Source organism: Aethalodelphis obliquidens, unplaced genomic scaffold (assembly GCF_003676395.1).
Source record: "Aethalodelphis obliquidens isolate GAN/ISIS:26980383/991018 unplaced genomic scaffold, ASM367639v1 scaffold18, whole genome shotgun sequence".
In the NCBI taxonomy this organism is placed as follows: domain Eukaryota; kingdom Metazoa; phylum Chordata; class Mammalia; order Artiodactyla; family Delphinidae; genus Aethalodelphis; species Aethalodelphis obliquidens.
In genome coordinates, this window is record NW_020837962.1 from 17,052,534 (window position 1) to 17,073,654 (window position 21,121).

The 21,121-nt window shown below is 45.6% G+C and overlaps 1 protein-coding gene across 2 annotated transcripts in view; it reads left to right on the forward strand.

The window, feature by feature from the left end:
* The window catches only part of KIZ (kizuna centrosomal protein), a 113,750-nt gene extending 93,295 nt beyond the window's left edge, over nt 1–20,455 (forward strand). The window contains exons 10-13 of one of the 2 annotated variants that reach the window (XM_027118097.1): nt 4,119–4,220; nt 7,592–7,688; nt 18,575–18,618; nt 20,307–20,455. In XM_027118097.1, the coding sequence (XP_026973898.1) occupies nt 4,119–4,220; nt 7,592–7,688; nt 18,575–18,618; nt 20,307–20,413 (350 nt within the window). In that variant the 3' untranslated portion in view covers nt 20,414–20,455. The other variant, XM_027118098.1, reaches the window with a different exon arrangement.
* Nucleotides 20,456–21,121: the final 666 nt, after the last annotated feature.

The window sequence follows — 21,121 nt, forward strand, 5'->3', positions numbered from 1 at the left end:
GATGCCCAGTTCTTTGTCGGTTCAGGGTTGCTTTTCTAGCTGTAGTATGGCATTGTTTGCATCTCCTTTTGTTATTCCCTCTCTTCTTTTCTTCACCAGGGATTTCTGCGAAAGCCAGGCCAGCCAGGCCGAGCCTCTGCCTTGGAGACGGAGACACCCCTCAGAGGCTGGGGAAACACGTGTTTATCTGGCTCTTGTAATGGGTTGTTAAAAGCACTTGTTCGCCAGATATTTTCTTTTTCTTTTTATTTGGTAGATTTAGAAGTATTTTAGCAGGTGTACATTTGCATATAAAAGAGAATGAACGATAAGAAGCTGAGGCTTTTTCTTTCTCTCCTCAGCATCGTCGCTCTCCTGCCTCCCTTTATTCAGCACATTTTCATTTTCTTTCTCTGTTCCCATTTTCTAGACAAAATGCATATCAAAAAGAAAAAAAAAGTCTCGGTGATCCATCACCACTTGGCAGGAAGATAGGTGATGGGGTTCAGCCAGCTTGTGTAACAGAGTAAGGAAAAATATATTTCTCTTGTTGTGTCGTCAGTCTGGAATTGATAGCTAAGGGTAGATTTTCACCCCTGGACCCCTTGCCTTATTTTGTATTTTCAGCCGCAGTAGTATCTACTTTTGAAACTCAGTCTTGACGCAGCTTTGAATGTGTAATGGTAGCCTGACTGAGCAGCCCAGAGCTGGAAACTTGCGCCTGCGTGTACACTACTTCTGTGTGCGCCAGAGCATCTAGTTGAAAATCATTGTATTCTTAGAAATGCTTGTTTTATCTAATTGTTTGCACTACTCAGTTTTTTTCTGAGGGTTTGACATTACTAACGGGAGGAAGTATTTCTCTGGAGTTCTGAGTCACAGGCTACAAAGTGAAGCCTTAAGGGGCCACCCAGTCCTCAAATTTGCAGACTTATGGTGTCCCTGCAGTTAAGACTCAGGTCTTTTCACCTTGGAAATATTGAGATATTACCCTCGTCCCGACCTTGTTTACAGCAGGCCAACTGGAACCTCCAGCTTTGTTCCTTTTGCTCCCCTGTCTATTCACTCATTCATTTAACAACTGAATTTGCAGGGCTACGCCATGCGGCTTTCAGCCACTTGATTCCTCACTGCCCTTCTTCCTTCCAGAAAAGCCTGGGCCTGAAGTGCCACAGACTTCAACTCTGTGGCTTTGCTTTATGCCGTTGGTGTCCTGGCCAAGTCTTCTAGGCTGTTCCAGGAGAATGTCTGAATTGTTTGAGCAAAAAGTATACTCTTGCTTCCAAAAATTCTGGAATCTGGTCCGTTTGATACAGACAGCACCCTAGCAATCTCCAGACAGCTGTAGCAGCCTCCTTGATCCTGTGTCCCGGGCTATGTCAGCTCTTTTAGCGGAGAAAGCAATCCTTAACATCTAGCTTGTATCCCTTGGCTGAAGTTTTTCTCTTGAGTGTTCTTGTGCCACATTCAGTGAACACAGAAAAAATTGCTCACCGCTCTCTAGTTTCAAGGTTGCAAGTATGTTCTGTGTGGCCTGTGCAGTGTTTTAATTTTTTTTTAAGCCAGAAATCTGGCAAGACTAGGCCCGCTTTCCCGGCTGGCAGCAGTCGGCCGTGGCCACAGAACAGCTGTCCCCTCCGGACAGGGCATGAGCTCTCCTGCCCCTCCTACCACTCCCATCTGGCCAGAGTCACGTGTGTGGTCCTGTTGGGCCCCAGAGAGTGTCTGCACTGACAGTCCTGCCCTGTCCTCTCTGCTGCAGAATCTGTGTACTTGAACGCCTCTTCCCTTGTTTCTACACAGGCTGTGTAGCCTGTAACCTCTCCTGATCATTTCTTTAACCAAACCTTGATTTTGTTTTTCCTTTCTGGGTCATCTCTCAGTTCTTCGTCTGCTGTTTTGTGCAGCTCTTCTGACTAAAGTAACAGTGAATAAGGGTATCCAGTGCCGTGGGAGAATGACTCCAGTCCTGAGTGTCTGCTCCAACCCCTCCGGCTGCTTTGGGGTCGCTGGTCCTGCCTCAGTTAGTGTTTGTTCCTCCAAGGGAGTGCACGTAATCCTTTCACCTTTTAAACCTCACTCTGCGCTGAAGCCATTAGAGGAAGCATGCATTAGAGGTGGGGGAAGGCGATGTGCCCGGCGGTCCTCAGCTGGATCGTGCCAACCCTTGATTACTCGGGTCAGGGCCGCCACATCCCACATAAAAACTGTCCGGACGGCCGCCAGTGACTCTGCTTGGAGAAGGACCACAGGAGGTTTAAGGATCAAGTGCCCGTGAGGAGCCGGGCGTGGGAAGTGGGTGGGCTCTGGCTGCATGGGCGGGAGAGATGAGCTTTCTCCCTCCAAACTGTTGTACCGTTGAAAGCAGACTGAGGCAGCCTGGACGGGCAGCCCAGTGAGAGAGTCCGAGTCCTTCGAGAAGGACAGGCAGGCCCCAGTGTGGGACACATGTGGAGCTGATTTCCAAGCGCTAGGATGGCCCCTGGGATGGGGTGACTCGCTGCCCGGTCCTCCCTTCCAGGCTCACACCAGAGATGAGATACATTCCTTCTTGTATTTGGACAGAATACTTAATCCCCCACCCCCAATCTGAAATCACCTCACAGCTACTAACCTGATATTTTGCACAAAAATCCTCTCCTGAAAATAAATAGCACATGTTTTCTTGGTTTCTGAGAAGCCTGAGAGCTGGCTTACTGGAGTCAAATGATTTCCCTTCAGATGGTAGACAGCAGAGCCCAGCTCCAACTTCCAGCCACCAGGAGCCTTTGTTCATCAAGAAGCAGCTCTCCTTTCTCTCTTTCTCTCCCCTCTTTCCCTGCTTCCTTCCCTCATTTCTCTTTTAAAAAATTTCTTTCTATCTTTTGCTATCTTTTCCTTGACCAAATAAGTTTCACTGAATGCAGAAATAGCACATGGTCATTAAAATCTGGACTTGTATCCTAAAAGCTGAAAGTCTTTTTGGCTGATCTTTCTAAAATAAAAACAAAACAGCATTTTCATCTGTTTTACAGTGATTCTTTACCTTTTTAGAATTCAGACACTCCACCTTTGATTTTATTAATACCTTACCCCCTGAACAGATTACCTGACAATGAATCTGAGGTGATAAGGTTGTTAGGATTAATCGGAGAGTGTTATGATGCACTCCTATCGAGCCACCCTGGGACACTGGGATTAACCTACAGCAAGAAACACTTTCCATCCCAGGCCACTTCCCCCCACACACACAGATGTTACACAAAACAATACTTTCCCCTTGTGCGTGTACTGCATCTGGTGTTTTCTTTATTAAAGTTTTCAAACTATCAATGCTAGTTCCAGTGGACACTGATTTCACAATCCAGCAATGTTAAAAAATGTTGCTTTAGGATTTATTATTTTCAGAGTTAAGAGTCCCTGATCTGTGCATATTTTAATTACATAGCATTTACTACTCAAAAATATGATGCTCATTTTAAATACTTATTTTTTATCTTGACTGATTATCAGTAGGGCAAGGTAAGTTATATTTTTCTCCTTCAGCATGATGGTAGTTTTAACCAGTAATAACGGGCCTTGTAGTTCAGTTCTTAAACTGAACCAGCAAGCACAGGAATGCAGCTGATGGCCAGCCCCTGGAGCTGACAGGGGAATCCTTTAGTTAGTGGCCATGTTGAGAGTGTGGCCATGGATGCTGTTTTGCTGTGTCTCTGCTAAAACTCTAACTCTGCATCCTCCGCTTCACCCAGGAGTCCTTGAGACCTGAGGCAATGGGGAAGCTTGTGTCACTCAGGTCCTTCACGGGACCCTTATTTAGTATTCTTCCCAACAGTCTTCCCCACTTTAACTTAGAGCAGGGCTAAGTGCTCTGTCGATTGTTTCCTTTGACACATAAAAGTTTTTAAGTTTGCTGTAGTCCTGTTTGTCTTTATTTTGTTAAGTGTGCTTTTGGTGTTGTATCCAAGAAATCACTGCCAAATCTGATATCCTAAAGCTTTTCTCCTGCGTTTTCTGCTAGGAACTTAATAGTTTTAGGTCTTATATTTAAGTCTTTAATCCTTTCTGAGTTGATTTTTGTGTATGATGTAAGGTAAGGGCCCAACTTCATTCTTTTGCCTGTGGGTATCTTGTTACCTGGGACTTTTTCTCGTATATAGAAACGAAAGCCTACCAGATGCTGAAACAGTCTACCCTTCAGGACAGTGCACACCAAGCTGAAGACGGATTCCAGAAGGCCGAGGCCTCTGCATCACTGTCAGGTAAGCAGGGCGGATAAGCCAGCATCTGGGAGACCCAGGGCTACGGCCAGGGCTGTGTACAGGGAAGTGTTATGATGCGCTCCTGTCGGAGGTTTCTGGAGTTTGCTTTGTAACAAGTTGTCACCATCTCAGAAAGAGCCAGTACTTTTCGAGTCCTTAATGAACAGGAGTTTGGAAGAAGCTTCCCTCCAGGGTGTGTGCTGGCGATGGCCTTACAGGCCCTTGGGTTCTGCCTGACGTGTCACAATGGTACCTTGTCGCTAAGCACCACAGACACCCCAAATTCTTTCCCTTCCCACCTTTTCCCAGTTGGTTAATCAGTAGTGGGGAGTGTCATCTGGGCCACCTCCCTTGCCTGAATGATGGGGGATTTGGGGTTCTTCAAATGAAAAGACTGTAAATCCCAGTAAGAGCTCAATTTTAAGCTTAAATGTAGTTCCTTCAATTTAGGATTTTTGTTTCAATTGTAATCTTCTTAGTTTTCTTATACGTTATTATCGTATTTTTATTATTTTTCAGTTGTTTTTACTTTATCACACTTTTTTCCTTTTTTTTTTTTTTTTTTGTGTAAGTCACCTCAACTCCCTTTGTGAAAGTAAACGGATTAATAACAGAAGAAAGTATACTTTAACGACTTGCTTTTTTTTTTTCTTTTTTTGGGGGTGCTGTCCTGCATAGCGTGTGGGATCTTAGTTCCCCAAACAGGGATCAAACCCAGGCCCACAGCAGTGAAAGCACCGAGTCCTAACCACTGGACTGTCAGGGAAATCCCTCTAATTTTTTTTTAAATTATTATTGATTAATTTATTTTTGGCTGTGTTGGGTCTTTGTTGCTGCACGCGGACTTTCTCTGGTTGCGGCGAGCAGGGGCTACTCTTCATTGCAGTGTGCGGGCTTCTCATCGCAGTGGCTTCTCTTTGTTGCGGAGCATGGTCTCTAGGAGCGTGGGCTTCAGTAGTTTTGGCTCGCAGGCTCAGTAGTTGTGGCGCACGTGCTTAGTTAGTTGCTCTGCGGCATGTAGGATCTTCCCGGACCAGGGCTCGAACCCATGTCCCCTGCGTTGGCAGGAGGATTCTTAACCACTGTGCCACCAGGGAAGTCCCCGCTCTAATTTTTATATAAATCACCATGCTGGGATTTTACCTATCAGAATGAATTTCTCCTATTAGAATGAATTTCACCTATCAGAATGATTTCTTAATATCACATAATTCCCAGTCCGTATTCAGATTTCTCAATTGTCTCAAAGATGTCTTCATCAGACAGACATTTTTTTGAGGGAGATATTTATGGTACATCAGACTTAGCTGTCTGTCTTTGGAAAGCTATTTCCTAGATAATATTAGTGTTAGAATTAGTTACTGCAAAATTCAGTTATTTGGGTTGTTGTGAGGATTCAGTGAGCCAGTGCAGGTTAAATGCCCAACACAGTGCCTGGTAGAGAAAAGCCCCGGGGAGGGCTGGCCATGGTCGTGGTGGTGATTTGAACTCCGCAAACGTGAGACATTGTAGTTTGTTGAGGTATAAACAGGCTTCTGCCCCGATGGAGGTCTGCATCACTGTAGAAAGATACAGCCCTATTCACTGTTTGCTTTTCATCACTTTCTTCACATTTGAATCACAGAACCAGAATCCAGAGGGATCTCAGAAAGTATTTATCCAACCCCCTCATTTTACAAATTACCCAAGAGAGTAATGCCTCTTTTGGAGCATTACAACCCATTAGCAAGCATACATGGTTTGGAAGGTGACTCTACAGATGTGATTTTGGTAAGTATATTTTGAATGGCTAATAGGACAGGCTCAAACAATGAATAAATTTGACATAAGTTGTAGTCCCTTGGATGAGCATCAAAAATTATAGTACTATTAATATGCTAGTGATTGGGCTTCCCTGGTGGCGCAGTGGTTGAGAGTCCGCCTGCCGATGCAGGGGACACGGGTTCGTGCCCCGGTCCGGGAAGATCCCACATGCCGCGGAGCGGCTGGGCCCGTGAGCCAAGGCCGCTGAGCCTGCGCGTCTGGAGCCTGTGCTCCGCAACGGGAGAGGCCACAACAGTGAGAGGCCCGCGTACCACAAAAAATAAAAAAATATGCTAATGATTAACATACAAGTTTGTTCATATGACGTGATCCACACAACACAGGTTGTACAGCCAAGCACCCCTCGATTTGGTTCCCATCGTCCACACTCAAAATCATACCGTGTGCTTTGTAAGACATTGGGATCCTCGAAGTGCTCCTGGTAGTGTTGGCTGGCATTGGAGTTAGATGCTGGCTCTGGAGTTTATTGTGCATTCAGTCACGCATCACGTTTCCATTCTCGCCCTCACCCTGACCCTAGGGACTTCTCTGAGCTCCCAAGAGAAGCAGGCGGTGGGTGGGAGGGCCACATGCCCGGTGTGGAACGTCACACGCTGTCACACACTGAACGCAGAGCCACCCCAGATATAACCATGGATGAGGAGGCACGTGGCTCATCTCCTGTGTCAGGTGCCAGATCTCTTGTCTCCACACCTGTCTCTAAGGAAGCCACTTTGTTTTCATGTCTGAAAAGACCTGGTCCCCTTAAGCGGGTGCAGACCCTCTAGGGGCCGAACATGGACACATTGTTAAGAGAACCACTTTGCTTCAGAGGTTATGAGCAGGCACGCAGGTTACAGGTTAGGAATGCAGTAGGTGCCTTTCAAGGCGATGCTTATGCACCCTCTATCCGCGATCTAGTTTGACTGCCAGTTAAGAATCAGACTTGTAGCAGAAACGTCCAAGGTGAGGACGCCCAGGAGGCAGAGGTCAGGGATCGCCCTGCAAGCTGGGAGCACTGTGGGGTGGTCTGGTTCCCCAGGCTCCAGGGAAAGGGGGTGGACTGTGCATCTTCCCCATCAGCCCTTTCAGGCAGGTTAAGGAGTAGCCTCGATGGTTTTCAGTGGACGTTCATTCTTCTCCGTGAGAGGCAAAAAGAGAGGATTTGGCAGAGGGGCTTAAAGGCGGGTGGGCGGTAATGTCATCCAGAGGTGTCAGTTGCTTCTGAGACTGGTTCCCAGTTCCTGTTAGCTCGGTGAGCCAGCGCTGCCCCCGTGTTACAACTCGAATTATCCAGAGCTTAGTGCCACGGTGGAGACCCATGTGCTCACACACACATCATGGCCATTTAAAATGGTGCTCTTTGAATGATTTTACTTTTTACGTACTCTGTGTAACTATCACGGGAAGCCGCCCCCTTCCTTTCTGTGTCATTCCCTGCCTCAGAGCCCCTCGCTTTCTGTGAACAGCTCTTCCTCTGTTGATGTTTGTTTTACAAGTTATCGTGAGGCCGCTTCTGCATTCACTGCGATGGCCACGCTCACTCTCCACGCTTGTGCTTGTCACAGGTTTGAATATTGGCAGCGGTACATTCGAGACAAAGACAACTCACAAGATCTCTTCAGAAGCGAGTTTTTCGTCTAGCGAAGGCAGTCCTTTGTCAAGGTAAAGTCGTGCAAGCCTTTCTGAATAGCGGCAGCAAGACGGGAAATGTCACTCCTCAGGGAATTAAACGCTGGCTGCAGATGATTTTGCTCTGTGACTCGATGGAAGGTTATGGTTTAGGTTTTTGTTTATCTGAAATGACAGTGGAAACTTTAGTCTACCTTTGAAAATATTTGCACCAGAGCCAAGTATTGTTTTGCAGCTGTTGTTTCCTTGGTTTAAGACTCAATTGACACCTCAGTGAACCACAAATTAGCGTCTACAGCTGCTCGCAGTAGGGCTGCTTAGAAACCACACAATGGAGGGTGTCGGAGAGGGCAGAGAGAAAGAGCCAGGCCTTAAAAGAAATAAAGTGGCCTGTTTCTTCTTTCTGAGACCACAGAGATATATACAAGCAATTGCTGGATATTTGTTTTTGTATTCCTCTTTTTTACCAAGTATTTGGGCTGGACTATTCTTTCCCTTTCTGATACCTTCTTGCTTATTTTCAAATGTGAAAATTTATCTTTTCACATTTGTTAAACTGTAGCACTCCTTGTAAGTTTTTGGAGCAGTGATAAGTGAGTCGTGTGCTAGATTTGTCATCAACATAAAATACTAATCGTGCAATGGCACTGAGTCACTTCGGAAGAATTTGTGGATGGGAGTAGAAGCAATTGTCTGATACATACCTACCTTTCCGCTTTGGGCTAAATAGCATTTAAAACAACACAAGTTTGCCTTTTGTAATAACATTTCCCCTCAAAAGATGTCCTGTAGATGATTGTGTTACATTCGAATTAACTGCCCGCCCTGATGAAATTTTAAAACAGGAACTTTACATTTGTAATGTCCTGTAAGATAAAATTATTTGTTCAGAAATGTGGTATTTTTACAGTGAAAAAAAATCTCATTTTCATTTCTATTTTGAAAAACACTACAGTATTTTTAGGACCTGGATATATTTAAATGAGATTGGTTTTCTGATATTAAGTTCTTTTAGAAACCTGGTGTGTTCAATTTTAGGGAATCCACTCATTTAATTTTTAGAAATTATTATCTTTAATATCTTTCATCTCTGTTTTTGAAGGAAGTGAGAGATAATGAATTATGGGACAGGAAGAATATTAAAGTATTATATTTTTATGACTATATTATAAATTCAAGTTCTAGGTCTCCTGAAAGAAATTTTAAAAGATAATAAATTCTACAGGTAGTTTTTAGGGTTTAATGTCACCATTTAGCTTAGTAATACATCCCTTTAGGTTTTCAAGATTGTTAGAAGTGTTTATTTTCTTTATATTTTAGAGGCACTAAAAAAGCCAATTCTTCTTAAACTTTTATATATATATATATATATGTGTGTGTGTGTGTATATATATTCTTGGAGTAATGTTTAAACACATTTAGAAAGCAGTTGGATTCTGTAGAACATTTTCTCAGTCTGATCATTTGACGTTTCACATCTTGCATCTATATTTCATTATAAAATCAAACTCCTTTCCCTTTCAGTTTTAGGCAGGAGCCTTTTGTTATTACTGTTGTTTCTGCATGAAATTAATTTCCTAAATTATAAGTAATCACATCATCCCCTTTCCGGAAAAAAAAAAAAGAGGCCTTCAGGGGACCCTTGGGTTCTTGACAGTTGATAATAATCCAGAGATGAAAGTTCTGGGCATGGAGTGTGTGGGTTTGGCGCACTGTTTGCCACGGTTGGTTCTTGTGCTGGGTTTGGTGTTCATACGCCGCCTTAGGCTTTTGAGAGCCCCGGGCTCGCTGTTTGTGCCTGGATTCACTGAAATTTCTTAGAGGCTTACATTTAAGGATCCCACTTACTGCAGTCACTCCTCGTGCTTTATTGCTTTTACAAGTGGTCTCGAAACCCAGTACTTGAGAATAAACGTAACGGTGCAGTGCTGCTGTAGCACTTTTAAAAATTCTTCTTTGCTCTATTTTGTCAGTGAGCTGATGAGCAACCTCAAAAAAAAAAAAAAAAAAAAAAACCCCGCTGGACCTTAAAAAAAAAAAAAAATGGCTTCCTCTGATGTCCTAGAGACAATAATTATGATGTGCTAGTTAAGCCCAAACTACAGCTGAGGGATTTTACTTTAAAGCAGCGGCTTGGGCGCAAAAATGCATTTATAGCTCTTTGTCTGCACCTCATTATGTGTGGGCCTGATTCATTAAGTAATTGGTTTGCAGTTGTTTACATGAGTATTAAGGCCTTCCTTTCAGCCGCCTTTGAGAGATACATTGTGCAAATGTTGCCTGTGATGAATGCAGAATGAGGACCAGAGGGTCCGTCCTATTGGCTAAACAGTGCACTCTGTTGAAAAGCCAGAGAAAGGGATTGGGTGCTGCTTTGCATAGCAATGACTTTCTTAATAAGCGTTACAGATTAATACACACAAGCTATAAAAGATGCAAAGAGATACTCTTAGCACATTTATCCATGCTCATTTCATTGTGATGGTGGTGGGGTCCCCGTGCTTTCATATTCCGTTTTCCAGAGCAGCGGCTTCAGTGCATGAGCCGTAATAGAATCCGATGTTTATTGTATTATAAACCACGGGCAAGTAGGCAGATCGGCAACAGTTTATTATTAAAGATTCTTTCAGTGTAAATCTTTTTCTACCATTGTATTTGCCTCAGCAAAATCATTTTGTGGTTGAGTGGGGATGAAAGGCATAATGTACGAAGGAGTGAGTCCTAATAGGAAGCTGTTCTCTGAGTAAAGACCACTTGTTCCCTTTTGTTGAGAGGTGCATGCCAGAGCTTCCTCTCCTCCGCAAACACTGTCTCGCCCCACCTTCCCCAGGAAGCTGTTTTCACTCTCCCGGATCCATTTAGTCAACAGAGAGCGTATTTTAACCGCCTGCCATGTAACTGCGGTTTACTGCTTGGATTGAGATAACGTTTTACCGAAAGAAAAAGATGTGTGCTTGCAACATAATTGCCTGGGGAAAAGGTAGCAGAAGTCACCCAGCTACCGCACCCTGGCAGGGCCGCTGGTGGCATTTGGTGCCAGCCCTGCAGCCATGGAAGTGGCCAGCGGAGGGCACCAGGCGGCAGCTGCTGCTCTGGTGCCGCCGTCCTGTCTCTTCTTGCCTGATCCTGTGCCGCTTCCCCTGGGATGATAAGGTGATCACAAGGAACGAGTAGTCCAGAGAAATAAAAGTGAGGTTTTTCTGGAAGTCCTTTATGTTCTGGTATAAAAGCCCCGGTCTCTGCCTCTGGTTTAGCAAAGCTACATTCTCCATAAATTCTACCAAAGTAGCAGCTTCCTAAACATTCCACGTTTCTTGTCATAAGCCCGCCTACTTTATTTTTTTCGACACAGCACGAAAGAACAGTCTTTGCTTGATTGGCTGAAGGGAAGGAGTAAAGAAGTTGACCCCTAAAAAATGGCATCTGCTGCAGGGCCCCTGGTTGACCATCAGAGGGCACTCACACTTTGTCAAATTAAAGCTGTCTCAGACCGGTCTGCCTCTTAACACTTAAAATTGAGGATTTACAGGGATTTGTTGGCACACTGATTGGGATTTTTTATTTTCTTTCCGAATTTTTTTTTTTTTTTTTTGCCTTGTGCTTTTCAGAAACACCTCTTTTTTGAGGAAAATTCTAGCTGAAGATGCTGTGTGAGACATTGTAATACTGATTTTAGCTTAGTCAAAATCATTAAACTTACAGAATTCAGAGTGTAGAGACCACATCTTCTCATAAGTTAGTTATTCTTTTCAGGCTTATGATAAGACTCTAGAACTGCAAGGGCTCTTCCCTCTGGGGCCCTTCCTCATCGCCCCCGACACCATAGGTCATGTTCTTGGTAGGACCCTCAAAAGCTCATTGCCAAACTTGATGGACGTGGCCTCAGAGCCACAAAAGTTGGGTATGTTTGTTAATGGGCTGTAGATATTTTTTTCTTTCAAAAATATGTTACTGACCATGAGGTTGAGAGTCTGTATTACTAACCTTAGAACATCCCGCGGCTCTGAGGAGCTCCTGTGGCCCGCCTCCCTGGGTCCCTGTGCTCACCCGACAGCCTCCGTCACCCCTCACAGAGCGCGCTGCCTCCTGAGCCCTGGTGTGACTTAATGATGAGTCTCCCAGGAACCATAGGTTTTCCATGCCTCACTTTTGTCTCTACTTGCTGGCCCCACAAAGCAAACCTGAATCCTGGCAGACATCCTTGCCACCTAATTTTGTACTTATGTTGACTGTGTAGCCTATTTCTAGCGATATTATTAGCCTTTTGTTCATATAAAATGAATAGTTGAGGGACTTCCCTGGTGGTCCAGTGGTAAAGAATCTGCCTTCCAATGCGGGGGACGCGGGTTCGATCCCTGGTTGGGGAACGAAGATCCCACATGCCGCAGGGCAGCTAAGCCCACATGCCACGACTACTGAGCTCGCACACTGCAACGGAAAATCCCGCATGTTGCAACTAAGACCTGACACAGCCAAAACTAAAAACAAAATAAAAATTAAAAAATTTTAAAAATTTAATGAATAGTCGACACTTAATTTTGACTCTTTCTCTAGTACCCATGTCAGCAGGATCACATCCTAGGTGTTCACTAGGTGCTGTGCTTAGAATAAAACCTGCTGTTAAGACCCCAGCTGACCATAACTTCTTATGTGTAGCAAGGATGAGAGCAAAAGTGATTTTGATGAGAGTTGCCCTTACCTGTCTGTCCTAATCCCTTATCAATAGCAAGGGAATTTATAAACAGCATCGAAAACTGAGATAGTTTGATGGACAGACAGAGAAGACATGTGACGGAGCCAGTGTGGCAAAATGTTGACAGGGAGCATCTCACTGGTGGGCACATGGTGGTCACTGTGCAGAGGGGGAGGTGCCACACCTCCCAGGACACTGCGCAGAGACGGTGCCCTGTGAATGAGACCAGCAGAGCATGCTCACGCCTTAATTTAATCAGTTATCTGTGGTGTCTTACCTGAAAGTGGTTTGTTTGGAAATAGGACCTCCAGACTAATTGTAAAGTTCTAGGGAAAAAACTAAAACTCTGCTCTCGTGGATTCCAGGAGTCTCCCACGAGCAGGCCGGGGAGGGTGGACTCCCTGGCTTGCTGCCGGGCTTCAGGTGGTGGCAGCGCTTCATGAAGGCCTCGGCAGCCCTGGCCCTGGGCCTCTTCCTGGTTCTGTGCAGCCTGCAGGCTGAGAGAGGTTTTATGTTTTTTAATGGTTGGGAAAAATCCAAAGAAGAATAATGCTGCACGATACCTGAAAGTTATATGAAATTCAAGTTGCAGTGTCTCTGAGTGACGTTTGCTTGTAACAAAGCCACATCCGCTAGTTCACATATTGTCCGTGGCTGTTTTCGTGCAGCAGAGTAGAGTAGTTATGACAGAGACCACAACACCTGAACCACTTACTCACTGGCTCTCTACAGCTCACCTTCGCTGCCTCTGCCTTACACAATGGAGGTGTGACGTCCACGCTGTCAGGGAAGGTCAGGCAGTCGGAGTCCAAGCACATCTAATAGAGCACAGGGACCATGCCCCGTGGCTTATAACCTGAACTCTCGCATCCTTATGCTTTCAGAAGTGCATTTGGTTTGGGTTCTCTCTCATTTATGATAATAGCTAAACAAGTTGGCTCTGTCTACTCCGAGATCGCACACCATCCCCTTTGGCCTTGACTTAGCTTCAGACGTTAGGTGTGACCTGGAGAAAGAAATATTGACCCTACAAGTCACGTGTAATAAAAATCAGCCTCGCACTGCAGTGTCACATCGACTAGCAGAGATGATTTCCCAAAGGGAAAAATACTTCCCCTAAGGGGTGAGGATGGCATCGGAAACACCTGGAAGCATTTTCCACCTTCCTCAGAGTTGAACACATGCGTTTAGTTCTGAAACATGTTTCTGGGAAGACACTTGAACAACCTGATCTGAACTCAGATAGAAGTAAAACCATGCAAATTAAATAATCTAACATCAAATGTTGATCACGTGCCTTTAGGCAAGGTCCTATGCTTAGTGAGGCTCATCTATTCCTTCCACACATATCACTGAGCACCTACTAAGTGCAGAGCACCGGGTACCCCGGGGACTGAAACTCGTACAGTGGCAGCTCTTGTAGAGCTGACAGCCTAAGGGCAGTCACATGTCAGTTAGTGACAGAAATGGCTGTGAAGTAGCAAATTCAGTGAGGACTCGGGGGTTGAGGGTGGGGTGTGGGGGAGGCTACAGCAGGAGGCCCAACGAAGTCTGGGCATCAACCTTGGAGGCGCTGTTCAGGGTTTAGTTCTTTTGCCAAAAGCAATAGGAAGGCATTGAAGAGTTTTCAGCAAGGAGGCAGAGGGATCAGATTTGTGTTTCGAAAGCTCACCCTTGCTGCCGAGTGGAGGGGACAAGGTGGATGTGGTGTCACCAGTTAGGAGGCTGTTAGAAGGTCCAGGCAAGAGATGCTGGTTTGGTCAACAGGCGGTGGCAGTGCATAGGGGACGGGTGAGGACACTTGGAAGTGCTGGGAGGTAAACTTGGCAGGACCTAGGGGCTGATTGGGTATGGGAGGGCAGAGGAATGGTGAGGGGTTGGGAGGGACTCGAGGCTTGGGGTGCCGTTAGCTGAGACAGGAGAAGGGCCCAGGTTTGGTGGAGGAGCTTGAGTTTGGCTGTGGATGGATGTGTTGGCCGTGAGACTCTTTGGAGGCAGCCAAGTTGGAGCCAGCAGGTGAGCCCGGGACATGCATATGGAGCTCAGAGCAGGGGCCAGGCTGTAAGGACCTGGCATGTGCTCGCCTGCCTCTGTGCCCTTGCCTTGGGCCTGGCCTGGAAATCCTTTCCAGCTCTCACAGTAGAGTCCAGGGAGTGCATTGCTTCCTCTGGGATCCTGCAGCCACACCACCACCCGCCCCATCATCCACCTGTTCTCTCAGTCCTCCTGCCTGCCTTCTGCTTGTGGTGCTCCTGCCGTCTCCCCACAACCCCACGTGGCTCTTACTGTTTAAAAGTCAGCTGGCAAACTAGTCTCCCTGCATCTTTACAGCATTGTTATGTCTGCCTACCCACCCTGCACTGAGCCTGGTGTCCTCATGAAGTGGGAGCTGGATAGAGAGTAGACACAACCCACAATTGTGTTTTGTGTGTGTGTGTGTGTGTGTGCATGCACTCTTACAGAAGGTGGACTCAGGTTTACACTGTCAGCAGCCACCTGACTGGCGGCCTCCATGACAGTCAGCACTGGCTGTGGGGCCGTCCACTCTTCATGGAGAAATGGCATAGGCCACTAGTTGGTCACATCAGATAAACAGGCACTCACCAAGGAAAGCTGAAAGCGTTTCCTCTAAGATCAGGAACAAGACAAGGATGCCCACTCTTGCCACTTTTATTTAACATAGTATTGGAAATCCCAGCCACAGCAATCAGACAAGAAAAAGAAATAAAAGGAATCCAAATTGGAAAGGAAGAAGTAAAACTGTCACTCTTTGCAGATGACATAGTACTATACATAGAAAACCCTAAAGATGCCACCAGAAAACTACTAGAACGCATCAATGAATTCAGTAAAGTTGAAGGATACAAAATTAATATACTGAAATTTGTTGCATTTCTATACAATAACAATGAACTATCAGAAAGAAATTAAGAAAACAATCCCATTTACCATTACATCAAAAATTATAAAATGCCTAGGAATAAACCTACCTAAGGAGATAAAAGACCTGTACTCGGAAAACTGTAAGATACTGATGAAAGAAATTGAAGACAATACAAGCATATGGAAAGATATACTGTGTTCATGAATTGGAAGAATTAATATTGTTAAAATGACCATAGTACCCAAGGCAATCTACAGGTTCAGTGCAATCCCTATCAAAATACCAAGGGCATTTTTCACAGAAATAGAACAAATAATTTTGAAATTCATATGGGAACACAGAAGACCCCGAATAACCAAAACAATCTTGAGAAAGAAGAACAGAGCTGGAGGAATCACACTCCCTAACTACAAAGCTACAGTCATCAAAACAGTACATTACTGGCGTAAAAACAGACACATAGATCAATGGAACCGAATAGAGAGCCCAGAAATAAACCCACACATTTATGGTCAGTTAATCTATAGCAAAGGAGGCAAGAATATACAATGGAGAAAAGACCAGTCTTTTCAACAAGTGGTTCTGGAAAAGCTGGACAACCACATGTAAAACAATGAAATTAGAACATTCTCTAAAATATACAAAAATAAACTCAAAATGGATTAAAGACCTCAATGTTAAGACCGGATACTATAAAACTGCAGCGGAAAACAGGCAGAACACACTTTGACATAAATCGTAGCAATATTTTTTTGGATCTGTCTCCTAAAGCAAAGGAAATAAAAGCAAAAGTAAACAAATGGAACCTAATTAAACTTAAAGCTTTTGTACAGCAAAGGAAACCATTGACAACATGAAAAGACAGCCTACAGACTGGGAGAAAATATTTGCTAATGATATGACTGATAAGCAGTTAATATCCAAAATATATAAACAGCTCATACAACTCAGTATCAATAAAACAACCTGATTAAAAAATGGGCAGAAGACCTGAATAGACATTTTTCAAATTTATTGAAGAAGACATAGAGATGGCCAACAAGCTCATGGAAAGATGCTCCACATTGCTAATTATTAGAGAAATGCAAATCAAAACCACAATGAGGTATCACCTCACACCGGTTAGAATGGCCATCATTAAAAAGACCATGAATAACAAGTATTGGCGAGGAGAAAAGGGAACCCTCCGTACACAGTTGGTGGGAATGTAAATTGGTGAAGCCACTGTAGAAAACAGTATGTAGGTCTCTCAAAAAACTAAAAATAGAATTACCATATGACCCAGCAGTTCCACTTCTGGGGTATGTATCTGAAAGAAATGAAAACACTATTTGAAAAGACACATGCACCCCAGTGTTCATGGCAGCACTGTTTACAACAGCTAAGGTATGGGAGCAACCTAAGTGCCCATTAACAGATGAATGGATAAAGAAGATGTGGTACATATATACACAATAGAATACTCCTCAGCCATAAAAAGGAATGAAATTTTGTCATTTGCAACAACATGGGTGGGCTTAGAGGGTATTACACTAAGTGAAATAAGTCGGAGAAAGACAAATGCTGTATGATATCACTTGTATGTGGAACCTAAAAAATACAACAAACTAGTGAGTGTAATAGAAAAAGAAACAGACTCACAGATATAGAGAACACTAATAAGGACCTACTGTATAGCACAGGGAACCCTACTCAATACTCTGTAATGTAATGACTATATGGGAAAAGAATCTAAAAAAGAATGGGTATATGTGTATGTATAAGTGATTGACCTTGCTGTACAGCAGAAACTAACACAACGTTATAAATCAACTATACTCCAATAAAAATTAAAAAAAAAAACAAAACAGAACAAACTAGTGGTTACCAGTGCAGGGGGCTGGGGGGTAGGCGAGACAGGGGGAAGGGATTAAGAGGTACGGATACATTGTTCAACACAGGGAGTGCAGCCAGTATTTTACAGTAACTATAAACCGAGTATAGCCTTTGAAAATTGTGAATCATCATGTTGTACACCTGTAACTTATATAATATTGTACATCAACTATATTTCAGTCAAAACAAAGAAACAGCCACCAAGTTTAAAGGGAGCACTGACAGAGCACAGACTGCCTAGAAAATTATGCCTTCATGGAGCTTGTTTTACTGAAAAAAAAATGTAAATTATGGCAGCTATGGCAAAAGGCAGATTTTCAAACCATAGGTTAGCCAGGCTTGAGCCAAAGTGACAGAGATGTGTTCCCAGGGTTTCTTGCATCTGCCGAGAGAGCAGCAGTGCTTCTGCATGATGCGTCCTCGTCTTTTCTCAGCGCTCTTCCCACCTAAAGGCTGGAATCTGCCTTCACGGAGTAATCTGCAAATGTAAATGGAAGGGAAAACTTCAACGGGAGTATGAGAAAAATGTCAAGCCATACACAAGTGACTGTTTCTTTTTTAACATCTCGTTGACCATTTAGGATGAACTTTAAAGAATTTAAGTGTAATAAGAAACTGGAATGGTACTCCGAGAGGGGACTTCCATGCGCATGACAATTGAGAAAGCTCTGGAGAAGGTGACGCAGATGGACACAGTCTCCCGCAGAGCCAGTTTCTCGGTCCAGTGGGTTTAGTAAGCGAGTCACCCGGTGTTAGATGCATCCCTGGACACTTGCACTTTCGTGTGTGTGACACTCAGAAACCTAAACACAGGTGACAAGATTCTTGCGTTTTTCTCTACCACGAGTTAATACCCTTAATTAAGCAAACAGTTATTTTGAACTCCTTGTTAAGCAGTTGAGAATCGTATCGCTGGCTTGACAAAGGTAAGTGTTGTAACCTCCTGGCCGACTTCTCCCTGTTCCTCAGACCCTCTGCTTTCAGCTTAGCTGGCAGTGCTGCGCTCTGCCAGCTCGGTGTGTGCCAGGGCCTGCCTCCTGCCCTGGCGGCCTCCCCAGTGAGCGCCCAGCATGCGGCCCAATGCGCCCGGGATCCTCCCACCAGAGCATCCGCAGGGCTTTTTGCTTTTAAAACTGCATGGCACAGGGAGATCAGCTCCGTGCTTTGTGACCACCTAGAGGGGTGGGATAGGGAGGGTGGGAGGGAGGGAGATGCAAGAGGGAAGAGATATGGGAACATATGTATATGTATAACTGATTCACTTTGTTATAAAGCAGAAACTAACACACCGTTGTAAAGCAATTATACTCCAATAAAGATGTTAAAAAAAAAATCTTGGGGAGTAAATGTAAACCTTCTGGCCTCCCAGTGAGTAATGTGTGCTTCTTCCCTAATGCGCTCCTTGTAAAACTATTAGTCTGATTGTCTTTATTTTTTCAGGACTTAGGTTCTTTCTTTATTTTCCAGGCATGAAAACAAAAAGAAACTAGCTACCAATTTAAAGTCTAAAGGTAAGAGAAATAACCAGAGACCAGACTCTCATTTTGTGTTTTAGCTAAAAGGGTGGTTTGTGACGTGTGGTGTCAGGCACGCTTGGGGGCGGGCGGAGGTGCCTGCCTGTGCTCATGGGCCCTGCAGCTCTCCTGGGGGAGGACTGGGGGTTTCTGAGAACACGGGTGCCAGGGTCCGTGGTGCCCAGCGCTTTAATCTGCAGGTATGACTTTGCAGGGGATCCTGGCCTCCCCCCCCGCGCCCCCCTACTGCCATGTCTTCCACATGAAACGTCCTCACCTCTGTCCCCTCACTGCCACTGCCCGCAGGTACCTGCTGCTCTGACCTGAGGGCTCCTGCGGTAGCCCTCCCCCGCCCCTCCCCCAGCCCTGGCTTCTGAATTCTCATCCAGACGTCTGCCTGCTGGGGAAGCAGGGCCAGCGCCCCCGCCACCTGCAGGGTAGAGTCTGGAACGTCCCCTTGTGGTCTGGCCCGGCCCCTGCTCCCAGCCCTGTTCCTCCGAGGTCGCGTCCTCTCCTCAGTGGATCCAGCCGCAGCCAGCCTTCCCTGTGCTCCGCCCTCGTACCTCTGTGCCTTCGCTCACACCCTTCCTTCTCTGTGACATTCCTGTCCCTTTTCCTCTGCCTAGGGAGCTCCTATGTATCCCTCAACACCCTCCTTCCACACTGGCAGTGGCGTATCCCCTGCCGAGCTTGGGCCACCCCTACTCCTGCCTCTGAAACCCTGTTCCCAGCCGGTCCGGTGGGACTTGGGGCTTGAGCACCCTCTGCCGCCGTGATCGGGCCATGTACTTACCCTCTCAGCCTTGGTAAAACAGAAGTGTTTGTACTCACCTCGCCAGGTTGGTGCGAGGATTAGATGGGGTCACATCTCAGGAGTCATCGCGGCGGTGGCAGGCTGTGCCTTGTAGATACGGGGGTCGCAGGGGTGGTCAGTGTCACGGGCGGTGGGCCCACCACACCCTGGCACTCCAGGCCGAGCCTGCAGCCTCCCTGTCGGGCAGCTTGTGGCTCCACCCGGGGGATTTTCTCTGGCCACAGGAGCCAGGAGCTCCAGGGAGTCGACGCCTGGTTGAGAACAACCCCCAGCCACTGAAGGGTGGGAGTTGGTGGATAAATAACCCCACTTCCTTGCTGGCTTTTGGGGCCATCTGAGGAGCGTTCTGCGGTCTCTCTGAGGCCCCGGCAGGACTGACCCCAGCGGTCCACTGCCAGCCCTGCTCCTGGTTAACACCCGCTCCGCCCCCCATCCTGCCCAGGGTCACCTCCCAAATGAACTGCGTGTACCCACGCCCTCGTCTCAGCGCAGACCTCACTGCTGTTCCTCCACCGTGTCCCTGTGCTGAGGAACAGAGGGAGCTCACGGCGAGGAGCAGTCAGGCAAGCTGTTAGCGGGCCTGGTAGAGCACCCAGCCGCCCTGCCCCCATGTTCACCCTGGTTACAGATTCCCATCCTACAGTGGAGAGTTGGGCAGAAGGGAGGAGCAAGTGTTCTGCCATGAGTTCCCATCGCAGCACGTGGAGCACGCAGAAGCGAGTCGTTGCTGCAACACTGGCCTGCGCCCCGGGCCTGTCCGCTCAGGTGCACCACGCAGGGCCCCCAGGAGGCTCTTTGCGGGCCACGGCTGATTAAGCCGAGCTAATCAGACTGCAGAGATGCTGAGCGGCTGTCTGGTTTTCTCTTCCAGCCTTCTGGGGCGAGTCTGACGACAGTAACTCAGAGATCGAAGCTGCCTTACGTCCTAGAAACCATGACACGTCCACCGATGATTTTGATGATTTTTATGACTCATAAGCTGTAACATCTGTTAGAAATAAAGTCTTTAAACAAACTAAACCCCTGTGTTCAGATGTGACGTTCAAAATAAACGTGGCCCTTTAAGTTTTCTAATTGTTTAATATGACAAGTTGGGACCATATTGTTATTCCAGTGAAATTTCATGACATAACTATGAACTGGCATATTTGCTTTTACGTGTTATCAAAAAGCACAGTGATGAATACAATGCCCATCAAAATCCAGGTGGTTTCTTTGTAGAAATTGGCAAGCTAATTCTAAAATTCATATGGAAATTCAGGGGACCCAGAATAGCCAAAACAGTCTTGGAAAAAGTTGGAGGACTCGCACTTCGCAGTTTTGCAACTTACTAAAATGCTGCAGTAATTAAGACGGTGTGGTACTGCATGAAATATTGATTTATATGTAATCTAGAATTGATGATCCAGAAATAAACTCTCACATTCATGATCAGTTAATTTTCAGTAATGGTGCCAAGACCATTCAGTGGGGAAAGAATGGTATTTTCAACAGATGATGCTGGGATGACTGGACAGCCTAACGCAAAAGAATGCAGTTGGATCCCTACCTCACACTGTGTACAAACAGTAACCCAAAATGGGTCAAGGACCTCAGTGTAAGAGCTGAACAATCAAACTCTGAGAAGGAAACACGGGTAAAAACCCTTGTGACCTCGAATTAGGCAGTGGTTTCTTAGATAAGACA